The sequence below is a fragment of the Motacilla alba genome, chromosome 12 (genome assembly GCF_015832195.1).
Source record: "Motacilla alba alba isolate MOTALB_02 chromosome 12, Motacilla_alba_V1.0_pri, whole genome shotgun sequence".
NCBI lineage: Eukaryota > Metazoa > Chordata > Aves > Passeriformes > Motacillidae > Motacilla > Motacilla alba.
The window spans coordinates 17,655,913-17,674,215 of record NC_052027.1 but is presented as its reverse complement, the minus strand read 5'-3'; the positions used below and the strand labels follow the sequence as shown (position 1 = coordinate 17,674,215).

The window sequence follows — 18,303 nt, the reverse complement described above, 5'->3', positions numbered from 1 at the left end:
GAGTTTACCTACAACAATTAGGGCAGCTGGGTTGAGCTTTTTGTGGCTGTTCGGGGGGAGAGTGGGAGTGGATTTTTTTCTTCAAATGCATCTATGATGAAGTAATCAACCTTATCTGTAATAAGTAGATGAAAAAATCCACAACTTGTCTAAAAATTAGTTTAATTTGGAACAATATATACACAGCACTAAGCTGCCTCTATTACTGTCTCAGGTGGAGCCTCTTCAGAAACACATCTCTGCTTCTGCAGGATGATTCTCCTCTGCAGTTTCTCTCATGTTGAATTGTTTAGGTTTCCACACCATGATTGGAGGGCACTTTTAATGATCCTGTAGTGTATTTCCCTGTAAATTACTAGGAAATATTCAACCTTGATAGAACTGTTTAGAACTGGTCCCAGTAGCAGTGGCTGAAAAAGAGGGGAAATATGAAGCAGAGTGGGCGTAGGAACAGGGGAATAGCTTTGGAGAACTCCAGCACACACCCCAACTCCAGGGAAAGGAATAAATCCGATTTCTGCAGGACACATTACCAGTAGCACTGGGCATTATTCTCCAGCAGCTTCTCCACCATGTGCTCCACCCTGACAAACCAGCTGGGCACAGCTTTGTAGATCAGCGGAGTGTCTGACCTGTGCAGGGAAGGGAATAAAACAAACACATTTTTAAATGCTACATCATTTATAAAGTGCTCTTTAATATTTATTTTTGCACATGACAGTCTCTTTTCCACAGACTGAGTTCACTGCTGCTGAAATATTATCACAGTTAAAGGTTGGGGTTTGTTTGGTTTGTTAAATTACATAAACTGTTACACTTATGTGAGCTACTATTTTGAAATCCAGTCTTGAAAATATATTTTACAGCCTTCAAACCCAGTTATTCAAGGAATTTGTATAGCAAGAGCAATCATGAGAATGTTCAAATGATACTTGAATTTGAAATTTGTGCTCCTACATAGTACAACATGATGAACTTCAGTAACTATTAAAATGAGTCATGTTTCAGTCTTCCACATGAGCTCATTCTGCATCACTTTTTATGTGTACGTGAGCCTGAAAAGCCAGGGAACATTATGCTGTGCTTTTACTACTTGCATTTAAAATAATAATCCCAAATCATAAAGAAGTAACAGCACCTAGGGTTAACCAGAAGAAAGTTCTATTCCAGGAGGAGAGGGAAAGCAAGAAATCCAAATAAGCATATAAAAGAAGTTTTAAATATATCTCAACATATTCCTTACTTCAATAAGCAATAAAAGAGAATTCTTATGGGAGGAGAGCAGTTTCACAACTTGGGATTGCTTAGAAATGGAAACAGAACTGGCCAGAGCAGATTGAGCAATTTCCCAAATTACTTGGGAAAATCAGTATCTCCAAGCATCTGGCTGCAGTGTCCCAACCCAGTCTCTGATTTATCAGTTCCATAATAACTGCTTAAAATCTTGAATAACTGTTCAGGCAGCACATCCTTCTAAAGGATCCTGGGATCCAACAGTGGGCACAGGTCACTAGCAGGAGCTGAGACATTTCTAACCCTGCACATCCATCCCATTAGTCCATTATGAGGAGGGAGAAGAGCCCCAGGGGATAGGACCTGTCTGTGGGTACAGAGGAGCAAACAACACTGAGACAAGAAGCTCACTCTCCTTTAGCATCAATCCACCCCACAAAACGTTTCTGAAAAATATTACTTTTGTTTAGGTCACTTTGGTTCAGAACTTGGCAATACACAAGAATTCACCAGCGAAGACCCTGAGAAACTCCTGTTATCTCCCATGTGCAGTGAGCACTGCAAACAGCCAAAGTTTAATTCATTTTACTTCTATCCACAGCAGGAACACATTTGAAATCCACCAACTACTGCAGATTATGATGTAAATTAAAATTGCTACTGTGCCAGCACTTGCTAAAGGTGCACCTGCCTGACCCACAAAAGAAAGAAAACCCACAGCAAAGGTTGTTCAGACATTAAAAGCTGAACTCACAGTGCACAAAGCCCAACAATAAAAAACACATTGTTTCTTTTAACACTATATTTCAAAAGACTTTTAACTATAACCTGTATGTTTCCATGTGCTTAAGTGCTAAAGTACCTATAACCTTAAAGGAAATGGTGAAAGCTCAAAGTAATAATAATGTCGTTGTGTCCTAGCTATTAAATGCAAACCTCCTGATGGTTTGCTACACAAATTTAAGTGCTAACAACTGAAAAATGGGAACAGTTGAGTTCACTGCTCACACAGCAGCAAGATCCCAGTAAAAAAGAAAGCATTTCCCAAGCTGCAAGGTGTTCTGATTTCACTGAGCATCTTGTTTCAGATGTGCTGAAGAATGATGAATTGCCATCACAAGATCTTGAGTAAGCAGAAACAAGGAGAATAAAAAATTGATATTAAAAATTTCTCACATGGTCTTAACATGTTGGAAAAGGAAGGCTGGGATAATGGTGGCAGCCCAGCTCTGTGAGGAGAGCAGCAGGTGGGGCTGGCTGGTCCAGGGGCAGAGTGGCTCCAGGCAGGGAGATTCCTTGCAAAGGCCCAGCAGGGGAACCATTTCCCACCCAACACCAAGGTTGTAACACCTGATAACCACTCCAAGCACTCACAGGGCTCTGTTCCTCCTAGCAGTGCCTCAGCAGGAGACTGCAGAGAACAAAACAAAATCTGGCCAAGCAGTGACACCGCCCACATTTCTGCCCCCCATGACTGGGGAGAAGGTTGAAGAATCCAGATTCAACTGGATTTTACTGTAGAATCAAATGAGAAATACTCATTGCTGGGCTTTGTTTACCATTAACACAAGGGGAAAACCACCCAGATAGACCTTAAAACAAAGTCTGATGCTCACAAAGTTCCTGCCTAACCATTCCTCTCTGTCCCAGCTGAACAAAGCTTTGTTCCCCTTACAGACAGATCCTTTAGAAACACATCAGAAGAATCAAATCACATAAATTGTGATCCTGTTCCATTTTCTTCTAATTTAGGAATGAAATTATCAATAATTGAGCCCATGTTATAAAGATGCTTCTTGGCTTTGCCTTCTCTGGCTTGGAAAAATCAAAGCTCCACATTTGCCACTGGAAGAGCTCCCCAACACTGTCCCAAAGGAATGGCAGGCAGGAGCTGCGAGGGACACCCCAGCTGTCACATCCAACAGGTGCTGAACTGCTGCCCAGACCCAGACAAAAACTCCCAAGACCTCCAGTTCTGACCAACGTTGTCCATTTTCAGCAGTTCCAATAAAGACAAATTCTAACTGAAAACTATCTACTGTGTCCTTACCAAGCTGTTGTTCATATTTTAAAGTTTAGTTGACAGAAAGTTACTACACAGAGAAGGATCCTGATTTCACGGTATGTAAAAAAAGAAGGCAAATTTCTCAACATCCCAAGGATTCAACAACTGCTTGGTTTCGGGGAAAAGCAGTAGTACATTAAGAAGAGTCTGATTGCAAAGTTTTCTTCCATTAATCAAAATAACTTATAACTATGTTCAAAGTTAAGAACTACTCTTCTACTTTTAGCATATTCCAATTATGGTTTGATTTGTGATGGCAGTGAAATGAGCTTTTCAAGTAGAATCCATTGTTCGGTTCTTCCCACCGGATAATTTGCTGCTAGGTGCTGCCTGCAACTTATCATCCATCAACAAAAATGTCAACAGAGTGGCAGGATTAAGGATCTTCTACAGAATCAGCACTTCTACATCCCTGCTTTTGTCTCAGAAGGCCATGACTGGATATTTGAGCTGCCGCACAAGAAAAACACAAGCGTTGCTTGATTTTGGGCCTGCCATTTTTCAAAAACTGTCCCAAATCATCAAGGACGTAACACCTGAAGAGCAATTTCCCTTCTTCCTCCAGGCAGCTGCTAGAAACAAACCAATCCTGCTGTTCAAGAGCAAGCAAAGGTTATTTTTGCTATAAATTAAAGATAAATGTACCCTGTTAGAACACTTCACCTGGCAGAGTAAGAGCCAGACAGAGAGATGAGCTTTTATCACAGCTATTTCAGTACAGGTGCTGTATACATCAGATAGGACTTAAAATCTTCAAGCCATTTCAGATAATTAAATTAGATATTTTAATTTAAGTGTGCCTTTGCTCATAATAAGAATTTAATACTCTACTAAAAGGTTACTGAAGAGTCTTTTTTTTTAATTTGATATTGTTTGGTGATTTTTTATAACAGCAACTGTGGAAATTTCAAACCAGGGGGGACACTAATAAAAACAAGCTTCATTTCTAGATTAAATCTGTCTAGCCTGTATTCCTCAGAACCAAAACTTGTTTGTTCACTGATACTGAAGGCCCATGGAGAATTCCACATGGAGACTTCCCCCAGAGACATCCACCTAGGGAGATGTTTCCACATTTTATTTCAAAGAAATAAGTCATCTTACAAGGTTCAAACGAGCTGTATTTTAGCCATTTTATTCAAAACATATAAAGCTTTAACACAAACATCTGAAGACCTTCTCTGATATGCTTATTTGGATACAATTTAAAGGGTATCAAAAAAATCCTTTCCCATCACTCAGCTGCTTAAAAAATAAACTTTTTTACAAGAGGTGGTTAGGAGTTAGGAATTCTACGCTGAGAAAGGAGCAACACAAACTACAAAACCACACATTTAAAATCATAGATAGAAACTAAATTTCAGCACTACACCTAAATTCATGAGTTTTATGGCAAAAAAAGAAAAATTCCTTGATGACTAAACCAAAACTGGAGCTCTCCTGAATTAATCATCTCGGTTTGTGTTACTTTCAGTTTTGTCAGGAAAATTAAGTAAGGGAGGGGGAAATATGGGAGAAAGCTGAAGAATTTCTCTGTTAGAAAGCTCAGCTCAAGGCAGGTGCAGGTGTGTGCTTACCTCCAGCAGAAGGGGTAGCTGTGCTGGAAGGTGGTGCTGTGGATCAGCCGGCCCTTCTCCTTCAGCCATCTGATGATGTGCTTATCTGCATCCTAAAAACACACATTTGCCTTGGAATGCACATTTCACTAAGCTACTACAGGATTTGTCCCAGATACTCAAATTAATTTTTAAAAAAAATCTATGTATAACCCAGCATTCACACACACACACACATACACAATTGCTATCAAGTTTATACATTTCCTGCAGGGGCACTGTAAAACACTAAATTTGCAAAGTTATTGGCTCTCCAAACCCTGTTTATTTACAGTGTTCTCAATGTGTCTCTGCTAAATGGATAAATTAAAATTTATAAATTAAAGCATCGATCCTTTTATACCCTTAACTCTCTTTCCATATACACACAACTGCGTGTAAAATTCTGATTTTCTGAAGCACCAATACAAGCCAGAAACCACATTATTTAATATCCTAATGACCGAGTCTTCTAATTTTGTGGCAGGAAATCACATAGTGCTTTTTACCTAGTATTTAAACTTCCTGATACCACATTCCTCTGAAGTGACTGAATTTCACAATTTGAAGCATATTTCACAGTACCTCACTACCTAACTGGGATTTACAAGCCATGCTGGAAGTGAAAGCTGTATATGGATAATTCAAGACTAATCTGCTGAACATACAAGTATCAGTACAACATTAAGGAAAAAAAAAATATACAAATATCCACGAGTGAAAAATTCAGTATCATAAGAAAATTTTCCAAGAGCCTTAAATTCAGATTTTTACTAGCAAGAAGCTAAACATGGAGCCTCCAGTGTCCTCTTATTTGCCTTAATGCATAAAGCAGGAAGGAAAGACAGCTGATTGAATCCTCAATCAGGAGGAAAAGACTGTAAAATCTTGTATTGCATTTGTTTACAGGAACATGCTTTGCTATCAAACTGGAGCAGCAGGGCTAAAAGCAATTTGTTTTCTCAGGACATGGAGTTTAAGAGGCACTCCCTGCTAGGGATTTGTATGTGGAGCAATGTGGAGTTCCTGTGGGTTCCTTTTCCAGGGATTCTCCTGCATCTGCTGGCAAGTGAATTCCCACTGCAACACAGCCCACAAGTGGGGAAATGACTGAATTTCTCCTTTCTAGGGGGTCACGTTACACTAACTGGCTGGGAGAAACTTAATGATGGCACCTGGAAATTCAGAGTCATCCAGGGGTGAGGGAGGCCCTGCACATGTGCCTGGAGACTCTGGACATGACATTTCTGTCAGGAAGAAGCTCAGAGTGAGTGAGAGTCTCTCTGGAGCAGCTGCAAACAGGATACTCCTCTGCCCTCTCACCACAGATAGACAACATTACTTGAATTTCAACTTTTTTCTCAGCTGCTTAATAAACAATTCCAACCTTGATGCAAATGTTGAAACACATTTTAATTTATCCAGATACCAGTCACACATTGAAAACAAAGCCACACAGGGAAAGGAAAGAAAGCTTCTACCATATTTAAAATGTATCTTGAATAAAGTAGTAATTTACTGTATCAGGCCCACTGACCTTCACATACTGCCCAGCAAAGTCAGTCACTTCTGCTGTGAAGCAGCCTGATGCATCAACAGGACACACAGGCACAGAGTCCTTCTGAATGATATTAAAATCCATGCAGACTCTGTAATCATCCTGCAAAACAGAAAAGCACCAAGCTGTAAGAATACAAAATACTGGCTAAGATATCCATCCCTCAAAACAGAAATGAAATATTGAACAAAAAATGTGATGACTGGACAAGAACAGCAAAATACTCAGGCTTCACTAATCCCAAATACTTAAGAGAAAGTCCCTTTTTACAGGATTGTAGTTTTAGTCATGCAGAAAATTATGATTTCTTCAGGCTGTCCCCTAGTACAGGGGATCTGTGCATGTGTTTCTATGCACATCAATGCATATACACACAGTTTATGTGTCTGAGTACACACACACCCATGGAGTGAACAGCTTCAGGTAACCATTGCATGGCAAAGGAACTGCAACCACTCCATCGTGCTCCTGTCCCAGCCAGAGCCTGGATCTGCCCAGCTCTCCAGCCAACAGGGCCCTTTTCAGAAAGCAGGATGTTTTAATCAATCTAATTCTGGCATTTCACATAAGCAGTCCCATTTTTTGAATTTCTTAACGATCCAAAGCCTTTAAACCTGTATTTCTCAATCATTTTTGGCCCACAGGCAATGCTACTGACCAAGAACCACACATGGACAACATCAGTTTTTTTCCTGGCCAGTCTCCATTTAAATTTTTAATTTCCTGTAGCAGTAAGGAAAAAAAAAAAATAGTTGCTTCAGACTTTCCTGAACACGACTGAACAATAATGGCATCAGAGGAAAGATTAAAACAAAATAAGTAGGGGGATAGAAAAGTTTAGATTTTACCTTCCAGTCTAAAGTGTCAGTAAATCTGTATCTTACCCACTCAGAGCACTGGCTGACAGGACACACAGCAGCTGTTTCACAGGAGCTGCACCTAAAGCACCCTCCGAGGCTGCCCAAGGACAGGGTGTAAATTGTAAATGCACATTTCTCAGTCCAGAGCTCCACAGCTCCCCGAGTTCTCCTACCCTGGCCCTAACCAACACAGGTGAGCCAGCTCTGGAGTGCCAGGGCAGGGCTCCCATGTCCTTTGTGGCCTCATTCCGTCTCTCCAGCTCTCCCCACTATCCCTGAGGCTCCCAGCTCCCCCAAGCCAGACCTGCTGTGTTTTACAAGGATGAAATTCATCCACAGATGGGGAAGTTGGCTGCTTCATGGACCAAAGCCTTACACATAGAAACAACAAATCCCTGCAGCTCCAGCACTCCCACCAGAGCAGAGCCCTGTCCAGCAGCTGCAGAAAGCATCACACAATTATTCCCCCTGCCCTTGTGACCCAGCTCCTCCAGTCAGGACATGAGTGAGATCAGCCCCTCCTCTGCTGGCCTTCCCTCAGAGGCACTGGGAGCTGTGTGGTTTAAAATCCAGGCCAGATGACAGAGCTGATGGCAGCCCTGATGTGGCAGGGAGCGTTCAAGGCTCGGAAGCAGCAGGCAGCACAGACCACAAAGGCTGGCACACTCAAAGCCCTGCGAAGGAAGGCAGCACAGCAAAGCCTGCCTGGGCAGCACCCTGCTCAGGAGGGGCTCCTGCTCCACCCGCAGCACTGCTGCGGCCAAGGGCACCCAGAGGCTGTGCTGCTCTGCCTGCCTGCACTCAGCTCCCTGCTCCTGAACAACTCAACACCCATGGAAGCTCTCCAGACTGAGCTGCCATGTGATTGCATGAAGAATTCCCTCAGGAAGCACGAGGCAAGAATATATTCAGGCATATAAGGAATCCACAAGTGCTAAGCTCTAATAAATCTGAGATCAACATCAGGTTTTTCCAGGATAGGAGTTACAGTGGTCACTCTTGTACCTCAAAATCCCTCAAAAGATTACACATGGGAGTTGTAATACACAAAATTAATAAGTACAGCTCATTTGTCAGAAATCAAAAGCTTTTTTATGTGAAATTTTAACAAAACAACAGAAACACAAAAGCAAATGTTCACCTTCAGCACCTCTTAGCAAAAAAAAAAAAAAAAAAAAAATCACTTTTGCCAAAAGTGTCAGGTACTGAAAAAAAGTGCATCAGTAACAGATCTACGAAACTTGTGTGTCACAGCCTGAGCAGGCACTAGAAGTATTGCAAATTAAAAATTTGTATGCAAATTCAAGTCTTACTAAAGCTTTTTAAGTTGACTGCAGGTACATCTACATATGATGAAATGCCTGAGCAGCTGAATTTTAGTGTCATGTTAATCTGGAGGTACAATGAGTTTACAGCGTTTTTAACACAGGTTTGTCTTGTTCTGTGAGCTTTAATTTTGATGTCTTTTGAACTGAAATAATAGAGTGCTGCGATATGGTGAGGCAGCTTGTATTTGGCAAAGGCATCACACAAGACAATGAAACTACATCTGGAACTAAATGAAAGTGAATTTTTACTTTCAATTTTTTTTGGAGAAGGATACATTGCTGAGCTATCAGCAGTACAGAACACGTAGCAGTAAGTAGGATTTTAAATAAATAAAGTAAATAAAATCCTGACTTTCCAACTTTATTTATCAAAGGGACTCACTTATATTGATGGGAAGGAACAGAGACAAGACTTGAGGCTTGCTGTGAAGGATTGTGCTTTATTTCTTCACCTCTGACCATCCTGGTGCAGTTATTCCTTTTCTATTCACCTTCACCTCAACAGGAAGGTGCAGAGGAGCCAATTAACCAGGAACACAACCCTGTCTGCTACCATGAACCATCTCCCTTCTTTCAGCTAAGCCTGTCTAAAGGCCAACGAGCAATACCAGCAGGATTCTATACAGAGCCTACTGTGTAATCATGAAATCCTGAGCTTACACCAGCACCTCTGGGAGCTTTTCTGTACAGAAATAATCCAGGGGCTATCAAAATTAAATTACATGCACCCCAAAAAGAAGGCAGCAGCTCGAAGTGCAGCATCCACTGTGCACTTTGCTTGTGAAGGCAGCACAGCCCATTGACTCAGGCCCCTGCACCAAAAGTTATCCACTCAAACCTCTCCTTAGGTGATTGCAAGGTTTTCTTTGTGATCTCTGTGCACTTTTTCCTCACACAATGTTTCATGTATTTTTTTTCTTTGTGAAGGATTTAACTGTTACTCTCAGGTTTTTCCTAAAAAAATGTTTTACAAGTAATTGCTGATTTCCCAGGGGAGAGAGAGAGAAATATTTTTTCCTCTGTGTTTACAAAACTCAGTGGGCTTATTAAAAAAATCAAATAAAAGAGGACAGATAATGCTTTCTCTAAGAGGCCAGCCAAGCTTTTCAACAAGCTGTTTCCAATAAGTTCAACTGGACTCTGCAAATACACAAACCACCCTCAGGGCAGCCCAGGGAAAGCTTCTTCCAGAGCTCCTTCCCTGCTGGCAGCCTCTTCCCCTCCTTCCCTCCATCTCCCACAGCAAGAGCTCCTGACTCTAAATCAACTCTCACCCCTCTGGAACATCCAAGATTCAGCTCCAGGGGAGAGCCTGAGGAGCAGAAGTGGGACAGAATTTACCCTCCTCAGGACACTTGACCAGCCACCATTTTCTTCATGAAGTGCTAACACAGCCCACTCTAATGTTCTTTATTCAGAGCTATATTAAGCTGGAACATCTTTTCATATCAACTATCATCCTGACAAGGGAAACACCACCACAATGGATGTTCCCTTCAGCAAAATGCAGGGGGAAAAGGATGGAAGAGGATGGGCTATTTGACATGAATACAAAGAGGCCTGTTGCTAATGCCAAGTTTCTCTGGAAATTATGACAGAGCTCGTGGTCCAGGGATTGCTAATTGCTAGGCACTGCAAGTTTTTTGAGGGCATCTTTGGATAATGGCTGAAGACAGGACACTCTACAAAAAGGACAATGAGCCTAAACTAGTGCATTTAATTCAAGTGTCTAAAAACTGAAATGATTAAATCCATGACAATTATTCCTCTTAGCCTTAAAAAAGAACAGACTGAGGGACGGGACAATAAAGACAGAAAAAAAAAAAAAGAATGGAGTGCAACAAAATCCTTTCACAGCAAGGGATAAAGTCTCAGGACAAAAGCAGTGAAAGCATTTTCTCATTCTCTAAAAGCCCAGTGAGTAATGAAATTGAAACACTGAAGAGGGGCAGTGTGCTGAGCAGAACTGCTGCTCCCAACCAAAATCATCACTTAGCAAAGCAAAGTTTTCACTACCAGTGCCACAGACCAGCCCTTCCCAAAGCTCCAGCTTCAGTCTCTGAGAAAAGCTGAGCTCAATGACACCCAGAAGATCCAGGGGGAGTTCAGCTCACACACCACAACACCAAGCAAAGCAAGGGACACAAAAATCTCCAGCCTAGCACAGGCACTACGTGGAAGAGCTCATGAGAATACAAAGCTACATGATATTCTTACACTTTAAAGCAGCAAATGGGAAGACTGTTGAACATCAATCGCCCTGAGAGAGTCCCCAGGAGCTGGAAAGCCAAGCAGTGTGTGCTGGCCAAAATTAACATTACAGATACACTACAGTGTAGTCATACTTACAGCACCAAAATAGGGAGCCTGATGGACAACCCCTGTGCCTTCCTCCTCCTTCACATAACCATCCACTACCACAGTAAAGGCACCTTTTTCTTTGCACTATAACACAAAAATATCATTTTATATAGATACTTACTTACACACATACAGCAAAACAGAGCTGTTCAGAAACTGGCAGAGCCACGAGCCACACAAAAGAGGAAAGAACTGCATCAAAAATCAGTGACACAGTAAAATGTGACATCCCTGACATGACTTAATGACTTCCCATAGCCCAGACAGCTGTGTACTTCATTTAAAGAGTGTCAAGTGTGATTAAATCTCACACCTCTCCAGAAGGCCTCCAAGTCAATTACTCTTCAAGCCACAGATCTTCACACAGTTCTGTGCTTAACAGACTGCAAATCAATACACTCCTGAATGTGAGGACACAACCAAGAAAGGTACAAAAGTTTCCCTGCATTTTTGTATGTCCCCTATACCTCTGAATTTAAAACAAAGTTTGCTTTTATAATCACACATTTTCCTTATTTCCTCCAGAGAATAAGAGCATGGTAAATACCAACTAAAAACAGAGAGAAGAGAAGAGAAAATCCAGAAAAAATTTGCTAAGAAAAGATATGACACTTTTCAGTGTGTTCAGTATACAGATAATGAAAAATAAATACTATTCCTTAAAACAAAAATAGTAAAAAAAAAATTACTGCAGTCACAGCTGAACCAAATCTGTTACAAAATATTAGGTTTGGCTTGTTCTGAAGGGAGCTATTTTGAGATAAGATCTCCATTCTAAATAAAAAATTGTGGATACCCCCATCTGCTCCTTACAAGTACAGCAGGACTCACAAAATTTATCCATTCCAAAGCTCAGATGCACAGTCCAATATTCCAGATTCAGCTGTGTTTGACTTTCCTCTAGAAATATCAGATTGCTCCCTGCAGAGGTTTTCCCACCTTTGCTGACTCCTGCACATCTTTCAGAACAGGAAGTGTCTCAAATGGCCAATTCCCTTACAGGAGTTCCCAGCTGCCTGGCCAGCAGGGCTGCACCTCTCCTCTTAAAAGAATGTCATCAGTTTTTAATCTGATTTTAAAAAAATTTTTTTAATTCTCTAGGCACTCTCCTATTGCTACATATTCTTTTATCATCTATGATGCCAGACCTAATGCAGTGCTTAAAAGCTGCATCCAGATAAATCTGATGCATCAGTAGGTTTTTAGCAAAGGCTTTTAACTCTTCAGTGGGAAACATGACATGTCTGTGATTGTTATCCAAGCCATTCCCTTGGGAAGACAAAGCTTCTGGACTTAGGAGGAAGACAACACTCACCAGATGAGAAAATGAGAGAATAATGGTTAATATGTACTTGTTAATAGGTATTGAAGTTTCTCTGCAGTCTGAAATCAAACTTCTATTTATCATCCAGTATTTGCTCTGAGTGTATTTAAAACTTAAAGGAAAAAATGAGAGAAAAAAGTCAACACTGTTTTTCAAACTTCCACTAGGATTTTAAGGTAACTTAATACAATCTGGAGTTTGTTATTAGAACCTAAGATCTTCTTATAATATGAACAAGGAATACTCATAATGGGTTTTATTTTTGCCTTTATATCCTGTATCAAACACCAAACTGGTTCATCTTACCTGAATAAAATATTCAAAGAGTGGTTTGTATTTCTTGCCTTTAAGAACAATACCAGGAAACCTGAGGAGAAAGATTTACAAGAACGCAAATTAACAACTTGAAAACTGCTTTTTTTCCTATTTGCTTCTTCACCTCCCCGACAGAATTTGATTTCAGAAGATGAAAATAATTTCCTTAAGTTTACTTCCCATCTCTGTGGTAACTTGGAGAAAAAACAACATCTTTTCATGCATCTCTGCTACCAGTCAACAAATGATGAACTTCAATCAAACAATGTAAATTAATAAAGGAATTAAGCATTAATGACAAGCTCCTTATGGTAAAGCTGGGCAAGAATCTTCTGGATAAAACACAATAATCATTACAACAAAGCCCTAAAGCTCAGCATGTCCAAGAGCACTGAACAATAATCCAAAACACCTGAAGTTTTATGTACAGAAGATTGTGACACAGCGTATTGCAGCCTGTGAGGCTCAGATGCCTCATTCCTTATTCTAAACTGGGCATCCAGACTCTCCACAGGCATCTCAGGGAATGATCCCACACAAACAGGGCTGGCTGAGGACCAGCTGAGCCAGACAAGGCACGGGAGGCAGAGATGGAGCCTGGCTCCCTTCAGGCCCCTGACAGCAGCTGACAAAGGCAGTGCTTAGCTTGGGATTTGCAGCCCAGAACTCCCCTGAAAGTGCTTAAATCGTCCAACTTCAGGGGAAAAATCCAGTTAAAACATAACTTAATGTAATAGATGGGCTGGCTCTCTGACTGTGTCCCAGCTGTGGTCTCTCCCTGCTCTGTCCTTGATCTACAACTTCCCAACAATGGTCAAACCATAAAACACTCGACTCCTTCGAAGTGGGGGACTTTTCAAAGCTGTTTCACTGCACAGGAAGGACCTGCAGCAGCATTTACTGCCAAGTTCAAGAGCACAACTCCTCAGCTCAGCACATACAATATCCTCTAGGAATAGGGGAGATTTCTATTTTAAGCCTCAGCTCTGCAGATGGTTTATATGTTTTTATATTACAAACAGCCTTAGGAATGTTTGAGGTGCTTAATCAGGATCAGATAAGAGAAAAGCATCCCAGTGCTCAGCCACACAGATGTGGGAATGCTCAGATACAGAATGTGAAGCACCAGAATTGGCTTAAAAAAAAAAAAAAGTAGTTATATTCTTATTTAACACAAGTCAGAGAAAGGTAAAGGTTGTGGATCACATTCCTGATTTTCATTTTGGGATCTGAAATTTTTTTTTGTCAAAGTCCTGAACTTCAGGTTGAAAATTTATACAGTGGTGCCTTCTTGTGACCTAAGTTATAGCAGTAAGATTTGTTTAAAATCACTTCAGCAATCCTTCACTCTCAGGAGATCAGAAATCTCTGGTTTGGATTCTTTAGAATCCAAAAAGAGACAACCAGAGAAAACAGTGTGAAGAAATTAAATGCTTAATATGCCAAAGGACTGAAATCTAACACAAGGGGAGGGAAATGCTCAACAATCACATTCTACCTCTGCTAAATAAAACAGGCAGCCACTCACTGGCCAAAACTGGGGTAACACACCCAGACCAACTCATGAGTGCAAAGCAGCCAGTGCAGGGGACTTCAGACACTGAACATTTTCATCAGACCATCCCTGACCTCAGCCTGAGGCCTGCTATAGATTAGGTTGCATTAATTTCTCCCTCAAGGGCCTGACTGCTTGAGAATTTAAAAGTGAGCTAAAGGAAGAAAAAAGTTAAGAGCAGAAGTGGTGAAATTCATTTCCATGAACTTAGATACTCGTAGATCTAAATCTTTCACACATCCATTCAACTACCAGCTACCTTTTAATTGTCTCACATTTGAGAAAATTAATTATTACATGACAGAAAAACTGGAGCATGACCAAAACCAGAAAAGAAATCAGCTTGAGAAGAGACCATAGCACTGATACAAAAAAATTGAAATATACTGCTCTGCAAAGAGATTTGCTAGCAGCCTTATAGAGAGGCAGAGGTTAAAAAAAAAGGGAAATTTAAAAATTAATCAGAGATTGGTGGGGGTGAGTGATGGTGTTAGAAATACCATTAGCCAGGGACATAAATACAACACCTGAAATGTGTATGATTGCCTTAAAGAGCAGGCTCTTCAAATGTCTGATGAAGACACCCCAGCAAAAGAAGGCAAAATGTTCTGTGCACTCCTGCTATAGAATGACTGCAGTCACACTGAAGTTAAATTTGCAGTATTGCATTAAAGGAAGAATGTGGAAACAAAAGGCAACAGATCAACAAATTTAATATATGAGCTAGCTTGCTTCTTTTTTCAGCCTATAGCAAATGTACTTAAAAATACTTAAGAACATAAAATGGTTTTGATAGAAGTTTTTAGACACTCTGAACAGGTTTCAAAAGACCAAAAAGGAACAGAGTATCTGTATTTCCCAAGAGAACTGAAACACTGATGGACCTAAAAACCATTGAGACAGGTCTAACAACCTGATTCAACTTCAAGTGATGGACAGTCTCTAGTAAGAGAAGTGCTAAAGAACACACAATGTGAATTTGTCAAGAACAAGACACACAAAGAAAAAATTTTTGGGGCAGACTTGCCAGCTTAGAGAGCAAGCAAGCAGATCAAATTTAGGTCTTAATGTTAGTGAGAGTTTTGACACTTTATCATTCCAACACACACAAATACTGGAACTGGAGGATACACCACCACTTCGAGAGAAAGGTGTTGTTAATTCAGAATCAGACCAAAAGAAAATTCCCAGTGGTGGCCTGGCAGGACCATCCTGACACTGCTCAGTGATTCCACTGATGACTCAGAGGGGAGGGAAAAACTCCAGAGACCAGAAGTTCAGCCAAGCCTGAAGAATGACAGCACTGAACATCATCTTCAGAAACTGAACACCAGCTTAAATTGGTACAGACCAAGTGACAGATTAAGAGCATTCTCACAGAGGGGGGAAGGATGGAAATCAAAGCAGAAATATAAAATTATTCAACTGTCACAGTATGAGCCATCAGAATAGAAAACATCTTAAACATTCCAGCTCTGTATCTCCCTAATTTAATGATTACATGCAACTGCTTAGCTGAAATATCATCTCTTTTTTCAAATTAAAGCTTTCAACTGCTTGATAAAAAGCCTAAAATAGAAATAACTGACGCCAGTGAAGAAGGGGTGTTATTCTCAAAAACATTTCTTGTCTTTATTTCTTTTATTGTGGTTATGTGTGGTTTTATAGGGTTTTCTGGTTTGTTTGTTGGAATAAAGTGAACAAGCAAATATTTGTTGTATTTGCCCTCTTTAAAAGGCTGCTGGTTTGTACAAAATGTTTAAGAGAAGCCAAGACAGACATTTTGTCTAAAAGAGCTACAGAATTTAATACCTGCACCCCCTGCCCAGCCTGACTTCTTAAATAATTCCTCTTTTTCCACCTAATCAAGATGAGTAAGCCCCCTGCAGAAAGCAATGACTGCCACTAATTAGAGAAGTAATATTTATTTGCTAAAAACAATGGGATTGCTTTGCCTATTTCCCTTTAAATCTTTATATAATGTGTAGAAGAAGGCATCTGGACCACACCTCCAGCATTTTCTCCAACTTTTACCTTTACATAAACACAAAGGAGAGGGGTGGACTATGGAACCTTTTTTCCCCCACTACAATACAGGGACCCAGTGAAACTTTTTTCTGTTTGTAGCTTCCCATACAAGACCAATTTGTTCCAGAAAATTTCAATTCCTTTTTTAGATTTTTGCAATATAAACACAGATGCAGGGAAATCCATCTTCTTAAAAACATGTAACTTCTCATTTAAAAAAACACTGAAAGCTAGCAAGTATAGTAATTGATGTACTTGCCTGTCAAGTATCTGATATTCACTGTCAGATTTGTACAGTGCCACCAGCCTGGACTCCATCAAAATGTAAATCTTCCCTGTGGCTTTATCTAGAATATAAAATAAAACAGGAGTTTCACAAATCTGTTTAATCCCCTCATTTGCACCATCATGAAGCCTTTCAATATATGCAAGATATTGTAACAATAAAACTCCCCAGAATAATCCTTTACTACTTTCCAACTACTTTTTCCCCACACAGCCAGTTAAGGAACACTTTCCAAAGGCTAAGTTTAAACAGAAACCACAGGATAAAACCCAGGCCACTGATTTTCAGTGTGTTTTGTTGTTGCAGAGGCAGAAGTATCTTGTCTATTATTGCTGAGTCAAATAAAAAAGCAATTGGGAAGTTCCAGTAAATTGTAACTGAAACAGAGGGAAATGACTGGAAGATGGGCAATGACTGCATAAAATCAATATTATTAATTTGTAAGGTAATGATTGCACTTCATGCAGCCTTCCTGAGATCTACTATTTCAATTTCATGCTTGGATTTTTTATAAAAGTAGTATATACCCACAAAGGAAGTTAACATCAAAAATGAGTGAAATGTTATGAAGAAAACTCATTTTCTATCCCAAGCCATCCTGATTTCCTAACTTCAATGAGAAATTTTATTCAGGTTGCTACCCTGCCAACTTAGGGTCACTGTCCCACAGCAGTGAACCAGAGACATCCAAGCCCATCTCAGGGCCTCAGGCAAGTCAGGTTATTATCTCTGAAAATACCCAGTATTTATTTTTAAGATGACCAAATTTATGTTAAAACTTTTGAAAACTGAAACATACTTAGTTCTCTTCAAAGAAAGAAAACCCAAACACAGTGAAGTGGAGTTCACTAAAAAGGCCTGCACAACCTCATGTTTAACACTCAACAGATTCATGTGGTTATGCTGAAACTGGAAATTCCTACTCACTATTTATATAAAAAAGGGGAGAGGTGTTTGTACATGAAGGTATAATTAAAGACTACAAACACACACACCTTTTTTTATTATTCTTTATTTCATCTATCAGTATTTCGTAAGGAATAATCCTCTCAATTCATGTTAAATAACAAGAGCAGAGCAGCTGGAAATCATCAGACACATCCAAAGTGGATCTCATCCTTCACACTATCACCGGTTCGACCCCAGAAAAGTTCTGTAAATTTCACATAAACCAGTGTAAAATACGAAACATAAGTACATAGCCACAGGCCCTGAAGGAAGAGGTGTTCAACACTTGCCTCTCAGTTTTACATATTGCAGTTCTGGGTTAACACAAAGGGCCAGGTTGCTGGGCAAGGTCCAGGGAGTCGTGGTCCAGGCAACAAGAGAAACACTTGGATCTTCTTCCAGTGGGAAGCTCACGGTCACTGAAGGATCCTGAACATCCTGAAAAACAATTTAACATGCCATGTTCACCTGTGATGTATAAGGTGAAGTGGCAGCATTAAAGTCAGAATAGAGCACCAGAGTCCCTCATTACACCAGTGCAGTCTGCCACTGCAACAAGGCCACAGGGTTAAAATCCCCCATTAGCAGGGAGATTTGGGGGATTTGCTGCCAAAATACTAAAGAAAGACAAGTGCAGTTCCTATAGGCACCTCTTATAACCCTATTTTCAAAGTTTAGAACCAATCTCAAGAGTCGGGAAAATGAGCAGGTTCTCTGATACTGCTAAATAAAGCCTTTTCCACATTTTCTTCTGCAGACAGGGATTAGGAAGAACAGCCATCACATAATATGATTCATCTCTAATTAAGAAGTTGTTTTTAGTAAGGGGGAAAAAACATTTAGGGTA

At 40.3% G+C, this 18,303-nt stretch overlaps 1 protein-coding gene across 5 annotated transcripts in view; it reads right to left on the bottom strand.

The window, feature by feature from the left end:
- Positions 1–18,303, bottom strand: part of IARS1 (isoleucyl-tRNA synthetase 1) — a 93,917-nt gene that overhangs the window by 57,211 nt on the left and 18,403 nt on the right. For all 5 annotated transcript variants that reach the window (XM_038148944.1, XM_038148942.1, XM_038148939.1 and 2 more), the window contains exons 8-14: positions 17,747–17,894; positions 16,482–16,569; positions 12,631–12,691; positions 10,989–11,084; positions 6,431–6,553; positions 4,876–4,967; positions 534–632 (exon numbers count right to left, since the gene is read on the bottom strand). In XM_038148944.1, coding sequence (XP_038004872.1) covers positions 534–632; positions 4,876–4,967; positions 6,431–6,553; positions 10,989–11,084; positions 12,631–12,691; positions 16,482–16,569; positions 17,747–17,894 — 707 coding nt within the window. The remainder of the gene's footprint in view (positions 1–533; positions 633–4,875; positions 4,968–6,430; positions 6,554–10,988; positions 11,085–12,630; positions 12,692–16,481; positions 16,570–17,746; positions 17,895–18,303) is intronic.